The sequence below is a fragment of the Peromyscus maniculatus genome, chromosome 6 (genome assembly GCF_049852395.1).
Source record: "Peromyscus maniculatus bairdii isolate BWxNUB_F1_BW_parent chromosome 6, HU_Pman_BW_mat_3.1, whole genome shotgun sequence".
Taxonomy (NCBI): domain Eukaryota; kingdom Metazoa; phylum Chordata; class Mammalia; order Rodentia; family Cricetidae; genus Peromyscus; species Peromyscus maniculatus.
Genome location: NC_134857.1, coordinates 102,099,706 through 102,120,741, shown reverse-complemented (window position 1 = coordinate 102,120,741; position 21,036 = coordinate 102,099,706). Strand labels below are relative to the sequence as shown.

The 21,036-nt window shown below is 50.8% G+C and overlaps 1 protein-coding gene across 2 annotated transcripts in view; it reads right to left on the bottom strand.

The window, feature by feature from the left end:
- The window catches only part of Bcar3 (BCAR3 adaptor protein, NSP family member), a 113,040-nt gene that overhangs the window by 4,857 nt on the left and 87,147 nt on the right, over positions 1 to 21,036 (bottom strand). For both annotated transcript variants that reach the window (XM_016010104.3, XM_016010105.3), the window contains 7 exons: positions 17,719 to 18,161; positions 14,765 to 14,868; positions 13,095 to 13,747; positions 7,451 to 7,566; positions 3,743 to 3,914; positions 2,276 to 2,387; positions 1,800 to 2,012 (listed from right to left, as the gene is read on the bottom strand). In XM_016010104.3, the coding sequence (XP_015865590.1) occupies positions 1,800 to 2,012; positions 2,276 to 2,387; positions 3,743 to 3,914; positions 7,451 to 7,566; positions 13,095 to 13,747; positions 14,765 to 14,868; positions 17,719 to 18,161 (1,813 nt within the window). The remainder of the gene's footprint in view (positions 1 to 1,799; positions 2,013 to 2,275; positions 2,388 to 3,742; positions 3,915 to 7,450; positions 7,567 to 13,094; positions 13,748 to 14,764; positions 14,869 to 17,718; positions 18,162 to 21,036) is intronic.

Genomic DNA, 21,036 nt, shown 5'->3' with positions numbered 1-21,036 from the left:
CCTAACAGGAACCCCAGTGTCATAGGAAACCCTTTTAGTCTTTTAGTCTTTGGTCAAGGGGTTCAATCGACTCCCAGAACTTGAAGGTAAGACCCTGTTGCTGAAGATACCACCTACTTTAGACACGGGACCTTGAGGAATCAAGCTGGGAATGACCTGGAAGCTGCCTCCCTGAGGATGGGCTCTCACAGTGTCTGAAGGTGCTATGCAGGGTGCTGCCAGGGGAGAGATGCCATCAACAGTCCTACTCAGCTGTAAGGCCTGTGGGTCACAACTGTCACTATTGCAGCACGAGATCTCCAAGGGCTCAAACGTGGCACTCAGAGGTGACCAACAGCGTCTAAGTGGATTGAAGGCCCTCTCAGTAGGAGGGGATTCAGGCCTGGTACTGTTAACCTAGCCAGCTAGCTATGGCTGATGAGGTCGGGGAGAACCTACTACGACCACTTTCCTAAACCAGTATGCTTCCCAACTGCATTCTATGATCAACTCTCCCGCCCTCATCAAAACAAGTGCTTTCTGCAGCAGATGGCGGCCCTCAACAGCAATCTCCAAGTGGTCAACTACAGAGAACAGTTGACTGTGGGCTGCCCATCTCCCAGCTGATCATCTGCAACCCAGTCCCTAAGCCTGAGGCTCAGGGAACATCAGGGAAGAGCATGTGGAAAGAGTATATTAGCCAGAGGACCAGATATGTGCTATCAGGTGCTGTCTTCTACGTATGATAGGAGTGGCAGCCATGAAATCTCAAAAACAGGTCATTGGAACTAGACCTGTACAATGGCAACACCAGCTGACATCCCATAGTGGATGGGGGAAATTTTACAAGGCCCCACCCCCAGATGAAGTGCTGTGAATGGCTGCTGAGAGAAGAATTTCAGTCCGCTCAAAGAACAAGCTCCCTGTTAGGTTATCCAATCCCCTAAACACATGCACATATAGACAACACTAGTGGACTCTGCAGGTTGTATTTATAGATAGATATTTGTGCATGTGTGTGTGCGTGTGTAACAATAATTAAAGTGGTCTACATAGGGAGACAGGTGAAGGTGAGTAAGAGTATGTGTATGGTAGAAATTACATAAACACAGTACTCATAAAAAAATGAAAGTTTTAAAAAACAACTGGGCATGGTCACCTGCGAGACAGCTGAGTGGTTCAGAATGTGCACCGCTGCTGTAGAGGGCCTGAGTTTGGCTCCAGCACCTGGGTCAGGCGGCCTACAGCTGCCTGTAACTAGCTCAACAGGATCATGCCCCTGGCCTCCCCGTGCACCTCCACTCATGCTGTATACATGCCTACCGACAGGCACATACAATCAAGACACCGTTTTGTTAAAGGCGGGCATAGTATGTACCTCTAATCCCCATCGTGGGGAGACAGAGATAGAAGGATCCCTGGGACGTCGTTGGCCAACCAACCTAGCCTCCACAGTTAAGTTCCAGGCCAGTGAGAAACGCTGACTCAAAAAAGGGGGTGTATGGTGCCTGAAGAAAGACATCTGAGGTTGACCTCTAGCTTCCACAGAGGTGCGTGTGCGCGTTCACACACACACACACACACACACACACACACACACACACACACACACACTCACACTGAAACCCATTTCTTTGTATTTGTGTGTTCTTAGACATTATTGAAATGGGAAGTAATGAGCAATGACATAGGAAATGGAGTATCTACACCTTAATCTCTTCTTGTTGGTCATTTTCTAACTGAGGGCATTCATGCCCCCCTCCTTTTTTTCCCCCTTCATTCTAATCCTCACAGAGAGGATTCCAGAAACAAGTTCCTACCTGCCAGGATCCTCTCAGCATTCATCCTGTAGCTCTCCGAAGCCTCGGCCATGAACCTGGCTGTTGCCAAGTGATTCAGCATAATTTCACAGCTCTCGTCATTTTTTTCCCACATGTCAGTTCCTTCAAAAGTGACAGCCTGGCGTTCCATTAAGGTCACAAGAGGCATCAGCAGCGGGACTGATACACTGCTTGGTGAGACACTTGCGGACTCTGAGGAACGAGGAGGAAAGTTCCATATCATGTTTTGTTGACAGTTAATAGACCAACTGGTAGTCTGTGTTTCATGTAGCAACTGCAGATCTGTACATGCGATGCCATTGTGTGGTTATAAACCTGGAGGGGCCGGCATCAGCCTTGCCGCCGCCGCCGCCGCCGACAGGGTCTTACCTGTGCCCCGTGAACAGCTCTGACAACAGATTAGGAACCACTCCCGGAGCAGCCCCAGCACTCACCCACCCCCCACCCCGGCTCACCTTTGCCCTCATGCAGGACTTTACTGAAGGGCTTCAGCTGCTTTTCATAGAGGATGGCTGTTTGAGTGTAATGGTGCCGCAGAGCGGTCCATGTCTTTTCTAACCTTGTGATCTGCAAGGAGGAAAGTTATGAGTTCAGAAAGCTGCTTTTTAAAAATTACCTTTCTGCTTAAATTTTGGAATAGGTAATAGATGTGCATGACAATGTCAGAAGCAGTTGTGAGTTGAGAGAAAAATGTAACCCCTCTACCCTATTCTGCACAGTTCTGATGACCCATCCCACAACTCTTAGATGCTTGCCTGTGCATAGTTTGAAAAAATAAAGGCCTAAAATTAACTACCACATTTATAGTTATTTTGTGTGTGAGAATGGGTTCTCTCCTACCACATGATTCCAAGAAATTTCTGGTAAGGGTACTTAATTTATTCAGCATCTTGCTTTTAAGGTTGTCGCTCTTTTTAATGAAGGAAATTATGTGCCAAGAACACTCTGACTTCCAGGACATGTGACTGCAGCTGTGTCCCTAAGTGGCAAGGGCGAATGTTTATGAGCACCTGGCAGGATTTCAGAAATAACCGGTGTCTAGCAAACAGCCCAGATAAAGACCCAGCAGTGTTGATGCTGCTGGTCTGACCTGGCTTGCAGGACTCGACTCGACTCCTCCAAGTTCTCTAAGCACTCACACAGGGGAAGACAGAAGACCTCACTTCCCTCTAGGAAGCCCATTCTATTAGACATTCTTCTGAAAACATCCAACATCCGTCAATGCAGACAAAGTCAGAAGCTGGACCTGGCAAGTGAGAGAGCTAGCCATCTGTCTTAAGTAATTTGAGGGAGATACTTTGAAACAATCAGTTTAGGTCAGTGGTTCTCAGCCTTCCTAATGCTTCGACCCTTAATACAGTTCTTCAGGTTGTGGTGACCCCCAGCCAGAAAATTATTTGCATTGCTACTTCATAACTGCACTGTAATGTAAATATTTGATATACAGGCTATCTGATATGTGACCCCTGCAGAAGGGGTCACGACCCACAGGTTGAGAACTGCTCGTGTAGGGACTCTCTAAGTTCCTTAAATGCTTTGGTTTCCCCAAGGCATTACCCAAACTGGCCACACTCCTGATTACCCAAATGGATACAGCCTCTGCCATGCCCTGCACTCCAGCATGGGGTCTTGTCCTAACTGGTTCTTCAGGAATATCGCTTGTTAGTGGGGCTAATTCTTGTCATTACATATCAAAGATGAGATGTGGACTGTCAGTAGTTACCACAGTTTTTATGAGCAGAGCCAAAATACCGAGGACAATACTCTTGGCTGCCTCTAACCAAGGCAGCTTTCACTAAAGTTCAGTTTATCTTTAGAGACTGGCTGGAACAGTCAGACATACATGGTATAGATGAACAGAACGCTCTGCACAGTGTTGAATGCACACTTGTGTGGGAGGCTGCACAAAGCCAGCGTCTCACCTGAGGCATCTCCAGGGCTTTCATGATGGCTGAGAAAGAATAGAGGTCTCCCATGGCATCTTTCAGTTCCACAGCCACCTGGATGATCTTATTGAGGGTACCTGCTCGGTTCTCCAAAGTGCCTGTGCAGCCCAGAATGTCCACGGCAATGCCAATGGCCATGGTGTTGTGTCTAAGTGGGAGAAGACCAAGAGTCAGGCTCAGGTCAGCAAGATGAGGAGAAAATGGACCTAGTCATCCAGAAGAGGGTTATTTGCGTGCCACTGGCCGGGAGCCAGTTTGGAAAGCTGATCTCAGTAAAGCCAATCCCACACCAGGCAGAGAATGCAGTGTGGACTCAGAAAGTAAGATGCCCTTGGATACAACCAGGTTCAACCCTGCACATGGAAGCATGAAGAGGACCTCAGAAGTCCATGTGGCTACATGGCTCCCTCCTACTTTGAGAGGCTTAAGGAGATACCAGTCACCCAACAAACAGGATGCCATCCCTAAGGAAGACTAGGACCACCACTTAGTGAGGAATGGAAACAAAAGAAAGATTATATTTGATCCAGAAAGATGTCATGGGTGTTAGAACAACAGGAGGAGAGGAGATAAGAAGGGTGTTCTGTAGTCCCAGGACAGATGCCACAGAGTGACTGGAGAGGTGGACAAAGACGAGAGGCCAGGCAGGAATTTGCTAAGGTCAGACCCTAATAAAACAGAGCATCCACAACCCTAGTCTCCCTTTTCTCACACTAAACTACATGGGTCAAACTAAGAGACTTAGGGCAGGAAATGGTGACTTCTGTATGTGACAATGGGACCCTATGAACAGGGTCAGTCAGCATCAGGAAGCTCGGACAGTGACCCTTTCTTTCCCTCTGTAAATCTAAACCCAGGAATTCACTGCACTGGGTCAAAAGAGTCTTAATTTCTAGGCTACTGTGCAATCGCTGGAGGTAAATGTGTGGCTGTGATTCCTAAGATACCATGTGTCTTTCAAACTCTAGAGTCACGCTGTTCTGAAAGCTCATAGCCGGGGCTGTTGCTCCTCGCTTGTTCCTTCTGTGCCTGGGTCCTTGGTCTCTCACCCTTCTTGAGTTCAGCCTTCCCAATTCCCCTAAAGCCTGTTAACTAAGTAGTCATGAGCTCTGCTGTCTCCAAGTGTCTTTACGTGTGTATTGGGGGGAGGAAGGCTCGGTCTGTAGCTTTCATGTTAGTGGCCAGCAGCTGTAGGTATTCACATGTTACCAGAAGGCTGTGGGGAGTGTGTGTGTGTGTGTGTGTGTGTGTGTGTGTGTGTGTGACTCACTCTGTGGTTTACATGTCAGTGGCCAGCAGCTAGAAGTACTCACGTGTTACCAGAAGGCTGTGGTGTGGTGTGGTGTGGTGTGTGTGTGTGTGTGTGTGTGTGTGTGTGTGTGTGTGTGTGTATGACTCAGTCTGTGGTTTACATGTCAATGGCCAGCAGCTAGAAGTACTCACGTGTTACCAGAAGGCTGTGGTGTGGTGTGGTGTGTGTGTGTGTGTGTGTGTATGACTCAGTCTGTGGTTTACATGTCAATGGCCAGCAGCTAGAAGTGCTCATGTGTTACCAGAAGGCTGCCCCAGGAGTGAGGTAGGAAACCAGAAGGCAAGGGTAGTTTTGTATTTGATTCAAGAGCAAGAAAATGAAGTCACTGGGCAGTCCAAGATCCCTTCAGCCTTGGCCCTTATCTAGTTAACACACGGTAACTAATCCAAGTATCCCCCTGGCTCTGTGGGTAGATCCCACAGTCAGAGATGGATAGGTGACAAATTAGGGTGCAGGATTCTAGACAGCAAAAAGAAAGGGGTGTTGGTGAGCGCTAAGTCCGAAAGCCGTCAAGAGAGTGGCACCACGGCTGCAGGCTGTGGCTTAGGCTCAGGGCTCGGGGCCAGCACACCTCTCGGCCAGAAAAAAAAATCTCTGGAGATTTCAGACCGCACTGTATCCACCGGGAATGAGGAAGTGAGAACGACCGCTCCGCCCAGGCAGCACAGGGGAAGTGAGATGTGCTGCTGGGCATGAAGAGAAAGGGGAGGTTGGAACTGAGAAGTCTTGTCAGGAAAAGCAGGCAGTTCAGAAGTGGGCCGTGTAATTCCCCAGAGCCTTACACCCCGAGTCTGCCTGAACAAAGTTGCCAGTGGGCACTTTCCAGACATCTCTCCTGCTCCTGATGCCCAATCCCCACCCCCACCCCAGTGAGGCCAAAGGTATCCTCCCTGCCTCTGCCTCACTCCCTCAAAGCTGTCTGTCTGTGGAGACCGTGTCTGTCTCCATAGACAGCCCAGGCTGGCCTGGACTCACAGACTGGTCTCGAAACTGTGACCCTCCTGCCTCTGCTCCCCCAGTGCTGGGATGACAGACATGTAATCCCATGCTCGTCTTCGTGAAGTTATGTGAGATAAAGCCTTTGCTTCCTAGAGGCCAACAGCTGCTAGCACATGTGGATATTTATACTTAAATACTAAAAATTTAGAAGTTTTCATCTCTCAGCTGCACCTGCCACCCATGTACAGCGGCAAAAACAGTCAGTGGTTTGCTCACATTCCTTGCACTACAGAGAACTCAGCTGGTCAGGGCTGTACCCGAGGATATCGTGGAAGCCATAAAATTAGTCAGGGCTACTGGGAAATAGTTTGCACAATAATGAGTGTGTGTGTGTGTGTGTGTGTGTGTGTGTATACACAAGCGCATGCACAAAAGGCCAGCTTTTATGGTAATATGCAAATCTAGTCTTGTGCTTTTTGTCTTCAAAGCATGTCTCATCTCTAAGCATTCCATGTTCAAGAGCATGGTTTTGTTTATTTGCTTGTTTCAGAAAGGGTTTTATTATGTAGCCTGGGCTGGCCTTGATCCTCCTGCTTCAGCCTCCCAGGTACTGAGATTATAGGCATGTGTGTGTTTTCATGGACACCTGGTGTGATGGTCAGGACTGTCAAGTTGAGGGAATCTAAAACCAGTTGGTAGATGGGCCTCTGGGGGATCTTCTTAGCTGAGGTAGGAAGACATGCCATGTGGGTGGCAGTGTCCCCCAGCTGGGATCCTGTACTGTATAAATGGACAAAGGCACTGAGCAGCAGCTGACAGTCAATGTTCTGTTTTTCCTGACTGTGGACACAGTGTGAGCAGAGCTTTCAAGTTCCTGCTCCCCACCATGCGGGACTGTGAACTTAAATAAACGCTTTCTCAGGATGCATTTGCCAGCGTAATGTAGTACAGCAACAAGAAAGGAAACTAAGCACCCGGGGGTTGTAGTGGTTTTGAAAAATGGCAGCATGGTTTCAGAGCCCTGGGATCCATAGTTCTCCTTCTGTCCACCCCTTCAAAGAAAGGTCAGAATCCGTTCTCCTCTGCCTGACTCATCAAGAGGTCTTAAACTTCAGAGACAAAGTGAGATGCTCATGAGAGGTAGAGCAGGAAAGGAAGGTGTGGTGTTCCGGCTGCAGCCAGGCCATAGCTTCAAAGCCACTCTCCAGCCCCCACTCAAGAACGGGCCCAGGAAGGTGTGGTGTCCCTACTCCCTGCACTGTCTGCTTGCTCATCCAGGTATTCTACAGCTCAGGCTGGAGAAGAGCCGTGTGGACCCTGGAGTGACATGACTCCAGGACAGGCTGCTGCTGCTGCTCTCTCCCCCTGCATCCTGCTGCACAGATGTCTGCACGGAGCTGAAAGTGTGGGAACCGCACAGACTGTGTGCTCACCTTTCTATAATATCCAGGCGCAGCTGGCGTCCATGAGGCAAGGTAATGAGTTCCAGTCCTGAGCTCACACCCATGCTCCTCTTCATGTCTTCCGAGACTTCTAGTATCCTAGCAACCTGTCAGGAGCCAAGCAGAAATTCGCTGGATCAGGAAGTGGGTTGGCCGCAGTGTTAATTTAGCATGAGGAAAGAAATACAGTCCATGGAAATCCTGTGGCTGCAGAGAGAATGCGCTTGTATTTCTTTGAGTGACAGCATAATCTTAATATACATAATAAAATATAAACCTGGGTGAGGGGCTGGGGAAATAGGTTGGTCCATAAACTGCTGGCCGTACAAGCCCGAGGACCTGAGTGTGATCACTAGCACCCATGTAAAACGCCAAGCATGGAGGTGTGGGCCTAATCTTCAGCACTGAGGAGGAGGAGACAGGTGGATCCCTGGGGCTCGCCAGCCAGTCACCCTAACCTAATTTGCAAGCCCCAGGTCCATGTGAGAGACATGTCTCTCAAACAACAAGGTAGATGGCACCTCAGGACACCTGAGGTTGTCCTCCGACCTCCACACTCTGAACATGTGCATATGTACTCTCTCTCTCTCTCTCTCTCTCTCTCTCTCTCTCTCTCTCTCTCTCTCTCTCTCACACACACACACACACACACACACACACACACACACACACACACACACACACTGCTTCCTTGCTTAGTGGGCAGAAGACTGAGGGAACTCTTAAATGGTCTCTACAACCTGCAGATCTGGCATGCATTCATGCCCAGCCAAGGAATTAATCATTTGTTCGAGCTTTGGCCTGACACAGGCTGGATCCTGGAGAGACATTTTGCTGCCAACAGCAAGGCTACATGCGTGTGGAGCCCACCAGTCTCTTCCGTGGAAAAGCAGAATGCCGTCCAAGCTCCCCTCTGCTCTGGGCTTTGCCATTCATGTTCTCACTTAACAGCCACGGCTGGCTGCTGTTCCCCTAATCACGCCTCTCCTGGGTGCAGTAAGTGCACCTTACGGCTGGAAACCATTACAGACATATGTGGTGCTTTGAAACCAACACACCCACGTCTCCTCCAGAGAGGTTTTCCTGAAAGAAAATCTGTCTGAGCCAGCTCTCATCCCAACCCAATCCTTTTCTTTTTCATTCATTGATTAAATTTGTCCTTTGAGTCTCTTATAGTGTGTTCTTTTAACCACCTCGTTTCTCATGTGTCTAATCGCAGTTTAATGGAATTGGATATTAGACCTGACCATTTCTAGTTGGTACACATCATGCTGAAGGAGGACAGTGGACTCAGCATGTCTCTAAATTGGGGCCATGTAGCTCACTGACACACTGCAGTGGGACCCTGGGGGTCAGTGGGTCTAACCAAGTCTAGACATGTCGCTGCCACACGATGGTTCCTGTGTTTCATCTGGTGGGCTGTCCTCTGCCATGATCGCTCCAGGAATGCAAGCAGTGCAAAGATCTTCATAATATGCCCCGCTACACATACACAAATGTCTGCATGTTCAGCAGTGTGAAACCTGGCCTTAAGCTTCTGCAGCTGAGCAAGGCAACTGTCGTCAGCCCTGGGGGGTGGGGATCAGCTTGAGGACCTGGCTGTCTAGTGGTGATGCCCAGGACAGTTTTCAGGCTTCAATCTCGGCTCACCACTGCAGTTTCAATTCGCCTTCCTCAAGGGCTTTGCCAAGGATTCACATGACGATTTGAAAATATAAGCTGTGAATCATTGGCCACGTGGAAAGGGCTAATTCTGTCCAGATCTCAGGAAAGAGAGTTCCACCTTGACCACCGCAAGGCATTCCATATGATGGCCTTTCATGAGTTTAGACCATCATCCTGCCAGAGATTCTAAGCCCTGTACCTTTGGGGTACGCTGTAACCCACACCTTCTACACAATAAGACCGAAGGGCTCACCACTGACCGTTTTCTTCTGGAAGCACTAGTTGGCATTCTGGGGGCTCCGTTCTGAAAGCAAGAAGCCTCCATTCTGACTTAAGTGTGAGTCAGCCATCATCAGATCCCTTTCCTGGATTGCATGTACTTTCCAGGGCCAAGCTAGAGGACTAAGGGATGTGGAGCCCACACTTGGGGCCTGAGTCCTCTGGGGACTATAGAGGAGGGGGGAGGCAGTGTTGACTGTGGGCTGCCCCTACCTCGGCAGGGCAGGGTGGCATACATGCCCTCCTTCTACCCTCCAGGTCTCACTTGCCATCACTCTGTGAAGCCTCTGGACCCATCCCTCCACACCCCACTTCAAGGCCACTGCAGTGGGCAGGAGCCCTGGGGGGTCCCTGGCCTGGCCCTTGGTTACCACGAGGCCTAAACTGCAATCCGATTGCCAGGCCCAGTCACTGGCTGCGCTGGCTCTGCTATCCACAGAGGACTCAGACCCGCACCCACAGACTCATGGCTTCGTTTCCCTAACGTGATGGGAAAAGGTGCTATAACAGCAAGATCCTGTATGAGCCCAGCAGAAGAAACTTACAAAGGAATCAGGCCCTTCCCGACCCACCATCCTCCTCCTCTTTAACCCAGAAATGAGTCCTGTTTAGACCAACCTCCCCCCCCACCCACACACACACACGGCTTTTGACAGAAATCCTGGCACACGTGCCGCCTAGGCACCCGCCAGACACTTTCTGCATTCACCTTGCCAACTCTTGAGCCTTGTCAACTCATTCAGCTGCCCTAATCTCTAGCTGCAAGCTCTTGCCTAGGAAGCCGACCCCTCCTGCACAGAGCATTTCCCAGCCCTGCTGTGGACCAGGTTCTTGTATCCCTGTCTCTCTTAACCTGTTCCCACCAGACAGAAGTCCAGGGTCGAGGTGACAGCAGTTGCCGAGTCGAGGCTGAATATGTAACAGTGACCAACACCTAGTGCTTGCTCTGGCCAGGCAACGTGCCTGGGCTTCCTCCCTGGCCACGTGGGTGGTGGTACTCCATCCCACAGATGGAGAGAGGATGAGGGCCATGCAGCTAATGGGCAGTGGTGGGGTTTGGACTCATCCCGAAAGGCCAAGCTTTTGACTACTGGATTTCACTCCAACACTGAAGGACCGGAGGTGGAGGAGTAGCTGTGCCCCACCAGGGTGGGTGGGAGGGGCCCGGGAGTTGGGGATGCTGGACCCTGATGGGCTCCAGCTTCCAGTGTACTCAGAGCCACCCACTGTCCTGATGCCCGTAATTAGCAGCTGTGCCTAAACTACGTGCTGGGGTGGGGACGGGCACATGGGACCCAGATGCTGCTCCATGCCTGCTTTTGGCTCCTGGGTGGCCCCATCTCATCGCTGCTACATTTGGGGGTGGGAAACAATTTTCCTGTTGGAAACACTGGCTGTGCCTGGTCGTTCTGGGGAAAAAGCTGGGAATGGGTGGTGGAGGGGAATAAGCGGAGGGCTGAACACAGCCTTGCCTGGGAGGCTAGGGTGAGCGGTCTAGGCTGGTTTCTCCTTGCTTGCTGGGGACTCCCAGGAAGCTGATCTTCCAGAAGACAGACATGGGAGGGGGCCCATCAGGAGGACAAAATGCACAGGGTGGGAGAGGGAGGCCTGCATGCCTGTCAGGTGAAGTCAGACTTGGGCTCTCCTTTCAAGCCGGTCAAAAGCAGTGGGAAGGTTCCAGACCTGTGAAGAGTGAGCAGGCACCTCCCCTTTTCCTCCTCCTAGACATTCAAGCCCTCCTCGACACCCAAGGGCTCACTGCCCCCAGAGAAGGAGCTGTTCTGTAAATACAGACCCCTGTGTGCACAAGGAGCTTCCTCCTAGGGGTTAGGGGTGGACAGGCAGGCTCACACTAGGTGTGAATCTCTCTCACCTCGGGCCTACAGGCATGGTGCTGAACCCTCGGACCCAGGGCCCAGCATGACTGACTTGCTGGGACGGAAATTCTCCATCCTCTTGCCACAGGACAGGAAGGCAAGGATTTAATATGATCTGCCCACCTGTGTGTTCTGTCCGAGGATGCCCAGCCAACCGAGTCCACAAGCGCTGTTCTTTCACAGCAGTCCTGTTTCTCGGCTCTCCCCTTGGGGCCTGCTTAGCTGGGACACCCCTCCTTTGTCTACCAGCATGGACAACCCCCTCAACCGTGGGTGCCGACTTACACAAGTCAACTAGTTACCCTTCCGGCCCTGGATTCAAGGAAAGGGCTTTTTCTACCCAGAATAGCCGGCAGGTATTTAGTGGTTCTTGAGGTTATTTTGGGAGTCCTGTATCAGCTCCAGAACTCCCTGGGGGAATTGCTAGATTAGATATCCAGCTAAGATTCATGACGTGGGAAGGAAAATCCAGCTCTTGAACCAATCCTCACCTTTGAAACTCATGGCCTTCTCTGAGCTGAATGAATGGAACTTCAGATTTCACCGAGGGCTTATCTGTCATTCAAATGCCCAATGATTAACTACTGTATACTGAGAAGGTGGGTTAAGCCCAAGATGCCCCTTGTCTAAGATCTACTAAGAGCTTATGAACACAGGTCACTGCCCCTATAAAAAAATGAAGATGAAATGTGTAGATATGGAATGACGGTCACAGGCTTGAAACTGTATCTGTGTGTGATAAACAAGTGTTATTTACAAATCTAAGGGGCCTGGTATTCCACATACCAAGTGTCGTCAGTGGTGAGCATTAGGAAACTGTTTAGTTTTTTATCGTATTTTATGTGTATGGGTGTTTTGCCTGCATGTGTGTCTGTACGATACATGTGTGGCTAGTGCCCACAGACACCAGAAGAAGGAGTAAGACCTCCTGGACCTGGAGTTACATAGGGTTATGAGTGCCATGTGGGTGCTGGGGATCAAATTAGGGTCTTCTGATCCATCTCTCCAGCCTGAGTTTTGAGATTTTTATTACATTTATTTATTCTCTCTCTCTCTCTCTCTCTCTCTCTCTCTCTCTCTCTCTCTCTCTCTCTCTCTCTGTGTGATGACTTGTGTAGAGGTCAGAGGTCACCTTGTAGGAGTCGGTCCTCTCTCTCACCCATGTGGATTCTGGGGATTATTCAGGTCGTGTCTTGGCAGTCAGCACGTATACCTGCTGAGCCATCTCTCAGGCCCAGGAAACTGGATTTTGTATGATTTTATCTTTTCTTCTAATATTCATCTTACAATTTTTCTAACTTCAACAATTCTTGTAAAAAGACAAAAAAAAGATCTAGTTGAAGATTATCATCCTAGAGATTGTATCAGTAATAAAATAGATATGGCACATAGGTAAGTATAATGCATAACAGCATAAAATAGCCAGGGCCCCGCAACTCCCGAAACCAGGCTTTCAGCTAAACTCTCTCACCCTCAGCTGTTCAGTTCTGACAGGCCTGAGGGGGATTCATAACTGAGCACCAGAGAGGAGGAGGAAGAGGAGGAGGAGGAGGATTCACAGAAGCTCTTGTCACCAGCAGTTGGGTTCAGGGGCAGGCCTGCCCTCCCTCTGCCCAAGGTGAAGTTTACCAGTTTCCTGATGGGCAAAGGTTGTCCTGATGGTGGTTCCCACCCTGTAAGTAAATCTTCACACCTGCACTTTCCTCTGGCTTTTCCCTATGACGGAAGTGTCTACTTGGCAAGGCAGAGTGCAGCCAGGCAGACCTCCTTACAAGCCTTATGCTGTGGGAAGGGGCCAGCCACACGACACTGACCTTGCAGTCCACGCTCAGCATGTGCTGTGCGATGACCCTGGCATCGTTGTTGGTGAACAGTTCTTTTGCATGCTTCAGCATGGCCGTCTCCAAGGGCTTGTTCTCTGGAGGAAGGAGCTTGGACGCGAAGTCATTGGGTCTGAATGACGACACAGTTTCCATGAGAGGTGGCACAAACATGGTCTTGTCCTCCTGACCCTCATCCGCCTGTGCTGCCAGCGGATCCCAAGGTCTCGCTTGGTCATCCCCATCGAGGATCAAGTAGTTGATACCAGAGTTCCGGGGACCGGAGGCCCCATTCTGTTTGGCTGTCAGCAGCTCCTCATGGCAGCTGTGAGCATGTGAGGGAAGCCTGGCTCCCCCGTCACAGCCCACAGAAAAAGGAGGGTTCAGTTCACAGTAGTTGGCCTCTGAGTTGAGCCAGGCAGACGGAGAGGGGGGAACCTTGAGGAAGGGCACCTTGCAGGGCTTTGGGGGTGGCTTGGGGCACAGCTGGCTATCTGATCCCCTCAGCGCCTCCCCGGCCCTGGTGTCTGAAGAGAACCGTCGTACCAGCGCCGGACTCAGAGTGGGCTCGCTGCCAGTCCTGAACACGGGGGAGCTGGGGCAAGGGCTTGTGTCCATACCTGAAGACTGAGGGGGCAGCTTGCAGCCTGTGTGGGAGAAAAGAAGGTCAGAGAAAGCTCAGTTGTCTGGAGAACAGAAAACAAAACAGGAATGACAGCTCCCAGCTCCCACTCCGCGCCCTCGGGTTCCCTTCTCAGCCACAAAAGAAAGCACAGTGACTTTCTCAGACCAGGTGTGGTCTGTGGCAGTCTAGGACACTGTGAGGGATCCACTGGCTCCACCTCACTCTCGGAGTCTCAACCCCAGGGGCTGGGCTGTAACGCCAATTTATGGCCACAGCAGGTTGGGACAGTCAGAACAGGAAAACATGTCTTGGGCAGTGAACACCAGAAACAGAAGTCTCCAGCCACGGAGCATGAAGGGCTCTGAGTCACTCTCAAAGTCCGGGTGGATCTCAGCAAGAGATGCCAGGCAGGTAGACAGACAGACATGCCAAGGTAAGCCGCACAGAAACCGTCTACAGAGGGGAACTAGGGGAAATCGCTCTGTGGTCCCATGGAAGGCTACATCCAGAAGAAATGAAAAACCGCCCCACTAACGCTGAATGCTTACGGCTTTCCCAAGCCCTGCACCCCACCACCCTCCCGGTCCTGAAAAGAGCAGAGAAGCCGCGAGGTGTCCGTGGACAGTGCTCTGTTAGCGGCCCCGGGACCGGCTGAGCCACTGCCACACAGGGTGGGGGTGGGGAGCACTAAGGAGCGGGCTCTTCTTTCATGATGCCCACCACTTATCAAAAGGGTTGGAAACGTAAAAAGCCTGGATGCCAATGCTAGGCGACCCTCTCCCTTAATAGTTCCTCAGTTTCTTCAACTGCAAAATGAGGAGAGCTGCCCACTCTGAAGGCCGGTTATGGGACTTACAGGCTGGAATGGCAAAGCATGGAGCGTGGTGTGCCCCAACCACACAGCTCTGCTCACCTCCCCTCCAGGCTGCAGGTATGGAGTCTTCAGAGCCGGGGGCTTGTTCAGGCAGGAGAAGCCCGACGCCCGACGGCAACTAGGACCACACTCCCACCCCGCTCCCTGAGGCTCCCACACACCTACCTATGGGCAGGTGAGTCTCCGACTGGTGGGCTTTGAGGGCTAAGGCTCTCCTGTCCTGCACATGATCCAGGCAGGCGGGCTGGCTGCCACTCTTCTCTTTGTTCCTGAAGCCAGAGACCAGGCACAAACGTGTCATTAAGTAGTAAAAACTTTCTTTAGGCAACGTCACGGAAAGTTAAGGAAAGAAATCTTCCGGAATGAGCACAGCGCGTACCCTAACAGTAGAGGAATGGCCACAGAGGAGGAGGAGGAACCGACGGGGATGTGCTGAGTCCCCAGGGCCAAGGCAGCCAAGTCCTGGGAGGCCTCCTCACCCCTTCCATCCTGTTGAACAGAACAGGGTGAATGAATGGGTCACGATCCTCTGGGGTCCGCAAGGAAGAATCTGATGAATGGGAATGTGTCCTTTTAAAAAAGCTTGGAGTGATTCTCACTCCCTGGGGAAATGACTTATTTAACTAACATGACTTTTCCACGATGGATCAATGTCAGCTGGAAGGAAGCGGGAGGCTACTCCATGTCAGCGCTCCTTCCTCCCCGCCCCTAAATAATCCGCAGATCCCACGGGGTGGCTGTCGTACTTATCTTCCCGGCTGTGCCTGGGGCACCCGCAGGGTCACCAAAGGGCGACTGGGAGGCCCAGGGCACACCCGCACAGGGGCACAACCACACAGGGGCAAGGTAGAGCCCAGTGGAACTTGAATCACTTTTAGGGCCACTCCCTCCTCCGTCCTTTCCGATTCACATCGGAGCTTGTTCGAATTACACTCAGCAGGAGACTGGATTCTCTCAATAGAGGAGGGACCAGCCAGGCTGCAGGGAACGGATCCCCCACCTCCACCCCCACCCCAGCATAAACCATGCTCACACAAACCCGTTCTGCCCTACCTTTGGGAAACAAAACAAACTTCCAGCAAACCTCTCAAAGATAAGTAAGTCAAGACGGGGCAAATTCCAAAAGGGAATGGCTTCTGAGAAATGATATTTGAGCCGTGTCCACCATGATCAATGATCAAACGTTCAGATTCCAGGAGCCCAGAGCGGCTGGACCGGTGGAATGCAAACCTGCCCGAGAATACACACCTTTTGCCCGGGGCCTGAGGCGGCCAGCCAAGAAGCATGGCCAGTATCAGGGCAGGTGGCAGTGGGCCAAAGCTGACGTGGGGAAGCCACCGAAGAGCAGCAGGGCCGGGTGACAAGCCCATTAAGGCCACTGGTCATGCTGAGGTCACCCTCCCTCCACCTGGAGTGTGGGGGCTGCCGCCCGTGGGAGGCTGTAGCAGGGCCTCTACATTCCAGAGAACAATCAGAACAGCATCTCGGATCCCCATCCCTGCCTCCCTGCTGACACCCAAGTCTGACTTCTGCCTCCCCCTGCAGATAATAACAGCTCCCAGGAACGCTGTTAGCACTTACTGAAAAGTAAACACTTTCCATTTCTCACGCCATTTAACCCTCGCAAGTCCCATGCTTCCGGATGGAGAAAGGGACTCCCAGAGAAGCGAAGGTCTCCGCCCAGGGCTGCACAACTAGCCACACGGAGCCAGCATGGAGCCACAGGTTCTGAGTCAGCTGCTGACTAACATGAACCAGGGAACACAGCTGTAATTTATGTTACTCGCATAGTCCTGCATTCCATGAGGCGTTTTGCCGTTTTAGAAATTATAGTTTATATTTTCCCCTGGCCCAGACAGAAATGCAGAGAGGAGAACGGACACGCTGTTCACTTCTACACGGGAACTCAGAAGCCAGGAGTGGAGGCAGGGCTGCGGCATGGTATGGAATCAGGCTGCATCTCAGCCTCTTTCCTCCCACCTGCTCTGGCAGTGGGTTCTGTGAAGGATTCTCGGCTCTGGAAGCCAGAGCTACACAAATATCGAGCTCTCCTCTCAGCCCTTTCCTGCCCTGGTCTCTGAATGTTTCTGTGCATTCCCAGGGGCACAGAGTGGGTGGCTGTCATACCTATCTTCCTGGCTGTGCTTGGAGCACCCACAGATGACCTCCAACTGAGTTAGAGGCAGAGTGGCAGGCAGGTCACCAAGCGACAACTGGGGGGCCCGGGGCACACCCGCACAGGGGCGAGCCCTCCACACCTCCAGTCCTTCAAGCCCTCCACACCTCCAGTCCTTCAAGCCCTCTGTTCCCTCAAGTCACCCCTTTTCCACGCTACCAGTCCGAGGCCTCAACACTGACCCCTGCTGGATGCTGACACCATCATGTCCACAGACCCCGCTCAGATGAAATGACCTTTTCCTCCAAGGCGTACCTCTCTCCTCAAAGTCACTGGTACATCGCCTAGGTGGTCTTCTCAGTCTTCCTCCAACCTCAAAGACCCCAGAAGCCTAGCTTTTCTCTCTGTCTCTCCCTTCCAGCCTGGGCCCCTCCTGAAACCCTAACTGACTTTCTTGCTTCATTCAGTCTCTCTCTCCAGTGCATGTCTACCGCTGCCCAGTTCTGGTTTAGGATTTGTTCACCAAACCAAGCTTTTGTAACCCCTTAGCCTGGCACAAAGGCCTCCGGCATTAGCTAGGGTTCCCCCTTCCCCATCCTTCCCTTACATAGGCCCTCTGTCCTAGACTGACCAATCAACCCTCGGGGCTCCTCTGGCCCTTAACTCTTTGCAGTGTCCTCCAAACACCCCCTTGCCTTCAGAGCAACCTCTCCCCTGCTCAGCCCCACCCCACCCCGCCCGTGCCTCTTGTTGCTATTTTTGTTTTTGAAATGGGGGTTCATTCTGTAACCTACCAGGAAGGCCTTGGACTTGGGACAGTCGCCCCACTTCAGCCGGAGATGATAGGCATGCATTATACACCCGGCTCCGCCACCTGCTTTTCACGCTCTCAACTAGGAACTAATCATGCACATCTCGTAACAGCTGTCCACTCACAGTGAGTGCAGGAACATCCTCTACTCTCCTTGGCCTAAGCTGGGCCCCCAGCACCCCTCACACCTACCTGAGGAGGTTTCCCCGGGGCAAGCTGTGTTCCCGAGCCTGGATGCTAGCCGTGGTGAGGCTCAGCCTCTTAGCCACATCTGGCCTTCCATCCGCAAAGCTGCCTTCCCGGCCGTAGCCGGGTGAGGTGCCGTAACGCTCCTCCAGACACCAGAGGGGCACCGTCCTGTTGATGGGCTGGAAGATGATGGCGCCGCTCTGCTGGGAGATGGGCCGCCGGTTGCCCACGTAGCAGCGCACCAGACCGGGGATGGAGTCAAAGCTCTCCATCTCGAACTGGTACTGCACACGGCTGTAGGCCTCGCTGAGCCGCAGAACAGTCCGGTTGATCTTAAAGTGCTGAGCGAGGTTCTTCCACTGACAGGTCAGGACAAAGTTTCCTGGGCTAGACAGGGAGTCGCGAACCAGGAAATCACCATCTCGCTGCACGAGGTTTTCAGATACCTGTAGATGAAATGGTGAATGAGGTGCAGGAAAGGCAGAAGTCAGTGCTGCTATGACTCTTCTTTCTGTGTGTGAGCGTGTGTGTGCATCCGTGCAGAGACCAGAGGGTAATCCTGCGTGCCAGTCCTTAGGCACAATCCATCTTTTCTTGAGACAGGGCCTCCCACTGGCCTGGAACTCTCCAAGTAGACTAGGCTAGCTGGCCAGCAAGCCAGGGGTCTGCTTCTGTCTCCCCATTGCATGTGTTGCCACATCTGGCTTTCCTTTTTTCGTCTGTCTGTCTGTCTGTCTCCCTCCCTCCCTCCCTCCCTCGCTCTCTCTCTTTTTATGTGGTTTCTGGGATTTGATCCTTGTCCCTACACGATGACCGTTTTACCAGCTGAGCCGTCCCTGTCCTCAGATCTTTATAGTCTGTGAAATGTCACCCAGGAAGTACTGGCTAGCTGGGTATGGTCATGCGCAACTGTAACCCCGGTGCTCGGGAGACTAACACAGGACTGTCGGTCTGAGGCCAGCCTGGGATACATAATACATCTGAGGTCAGCCCTCTCTCAAAAACAAAACACCCAAACTATTGACCTTCCTCTACATGCCCAGCACTGCTGCGGGCCCAGGGGACACAGTCGTGACAAAGGGTACTTCTGCAGGGGCTTTCGACGTTTAGTGTAGCCACTCTTATCTTAGACAGCCACTGGTATGTGTCAGGTGTCGCGAAGGAGAAGAAAACTTTAGAAGGGCGACAGGGTGCTTGGGAGGGTTATCTTTCAAATGAGGGTGGTCAGGAAGATGTCACAGGAACATGACATTAACACAGACTTGAAGGATGTAAAATGGCAGGAAGAAATGAGACTGTGTGCCCTGTGGGTCTGACTTTCCTTCTAACAAGGAAGGGAGAAGGAGCAGGAGGCTGTTTTGGTGCCTAGACATGCTCCTAAGATTCCTGTCTACATACCCAGGGAGGACATGGTATGTTCTGGACAGGCTAGGCGGCTAGAAAAAAAGAGTCACTTGAGGTTCCTTCACCTCACAAAGTTATAAAGGTAACACATTTGCATATATATACAATATGCAAAACACCAGTGCAATGCCTGTCACACAATGGACACCCCAAATAGGCAACCACTATGATGGTGATGTGTACAGCAAAGGATTATACTGTATCAGTCATTTTGGAGCCTGGCCACCTAGCTTCACCTTCTGCCCAGATGTGTGCCTAGACAAATTACATAAGCTTTTTGTGGTTCAGTTACATCGTCTATAAGATACAGATAATGTTATTGCTTACAGAGTGGCTGAAAGTTTCAAAGGGATACAATGCTGGCACATTATTATCATTGCCATGAGGTTTCAGTTACCCAGTCCAGATGATGCATTACCGAGAGTTCACCCTCCTGGCACACTAAGAAGGACGGCAGTGAGGGCAATTTTTTTTCTAGGATATTCTAGCATCCAAGTGATGCTATACTTCTGCTAGCTCAGAATAGTGTGCTACCATGGTTACTTTAAAATTGCATCTTTGCCTTAAAATACATTTTCACACAGAAATTCCATTCCCCAGAATCGAGCCAGTAGAAAGAATTATAGGTCTGAACATGGCAGTTATCTTACAGGATGTTGGTCAGACTATGAGAAACACTCTAAGTACCCAATAAATTGTGATGCATGTGTGTGATGGACACATCCTCAGTGTGCGCTGGTGCAGGAGGATATTTTACAGCCAGAGCGAATTCCCAGGGCACATCATTAAGTGAAGAAAGTGGGCCAGAGAAAGCATAAGATCTCCTACTTAAGGAGGTCTGGAAAGATATACACCAAAATGTTCATAATGACTATCTCCAGGGGAGACAACTAGGGATAAGAGCTGAATTTTCTTTTCTGTTATCTGTATTTTCCACAATCAATTTTTTAGATTTTTATTTATTTTTATTTTATGTGCATTAGTGTTTGGCCATGAGTGTCAGATCCCCTAGAACTAGAGTCACAGACAGTTGTGAGCTGCCACGTGGGCGCTGGCAATTGAACCCAGATCCTCTGGAAGAGCAGTCAGTGCTCTTACCGCTAAGCCATCTCTCTACAGCTCCCTCTACAGTGAATTTTAAGATTATGCACACACACACACACACACACACACACACACACACACACACACACACACATCAAGATTGAAATAAGAATTATTTGATAGTGTTAAGAAATTTGGGGCTGAGGCAGGCAGCGGTGGCACACACCTTTAATCCTAGCACTTGGGAGGCAGAGGCAGGTGGATCTCCTTGAGTTCAAGGCTAAACCTGGTCTACAGAGCAAGTTCTGGAACAGCCAGGGCTACACAGAAAAACCCTGTCTCAAAACAAACAAACAAACAACAACAACAAAGACCCATAACTAACTACATAAATAAATAAATAAATTTGGGGCTGGCTTAGCAGGTAAAGACACTTGCTGCCAAGCTGATGACTGGAGTTCGAATCTCTGGAATTCACATGATGGAAAGACAGAAAGGATTCCCATGAATCGTCTTCTGATCTCCAAGTATGCTGTGGCACCCCACCCCACCCCCACACACACAATGAATAAATGAATGTAGTAATTTAAAAAATGAGATCAGTTACACCAAGGACAATCTTTAAAACACACCACCATTCTCCTTAGACTTGTTCATCCATTTCCTGTTCTGTTGTCCTTGGGTAACGACTGGCCAGACTATGCTTATAATAAAAACCCATGGGTGACTGTACACCTCAGCTCTGCAGACTTAAGTCTATTTTTCAATTCTTATAGTATTAAATAAAAACATTACGGATGACAACCACATAAAAGATAAGCTGTGGGCCCTGGGATAATCCCCCTGCCTGCCCACCCTTGGGTCACAGGACCC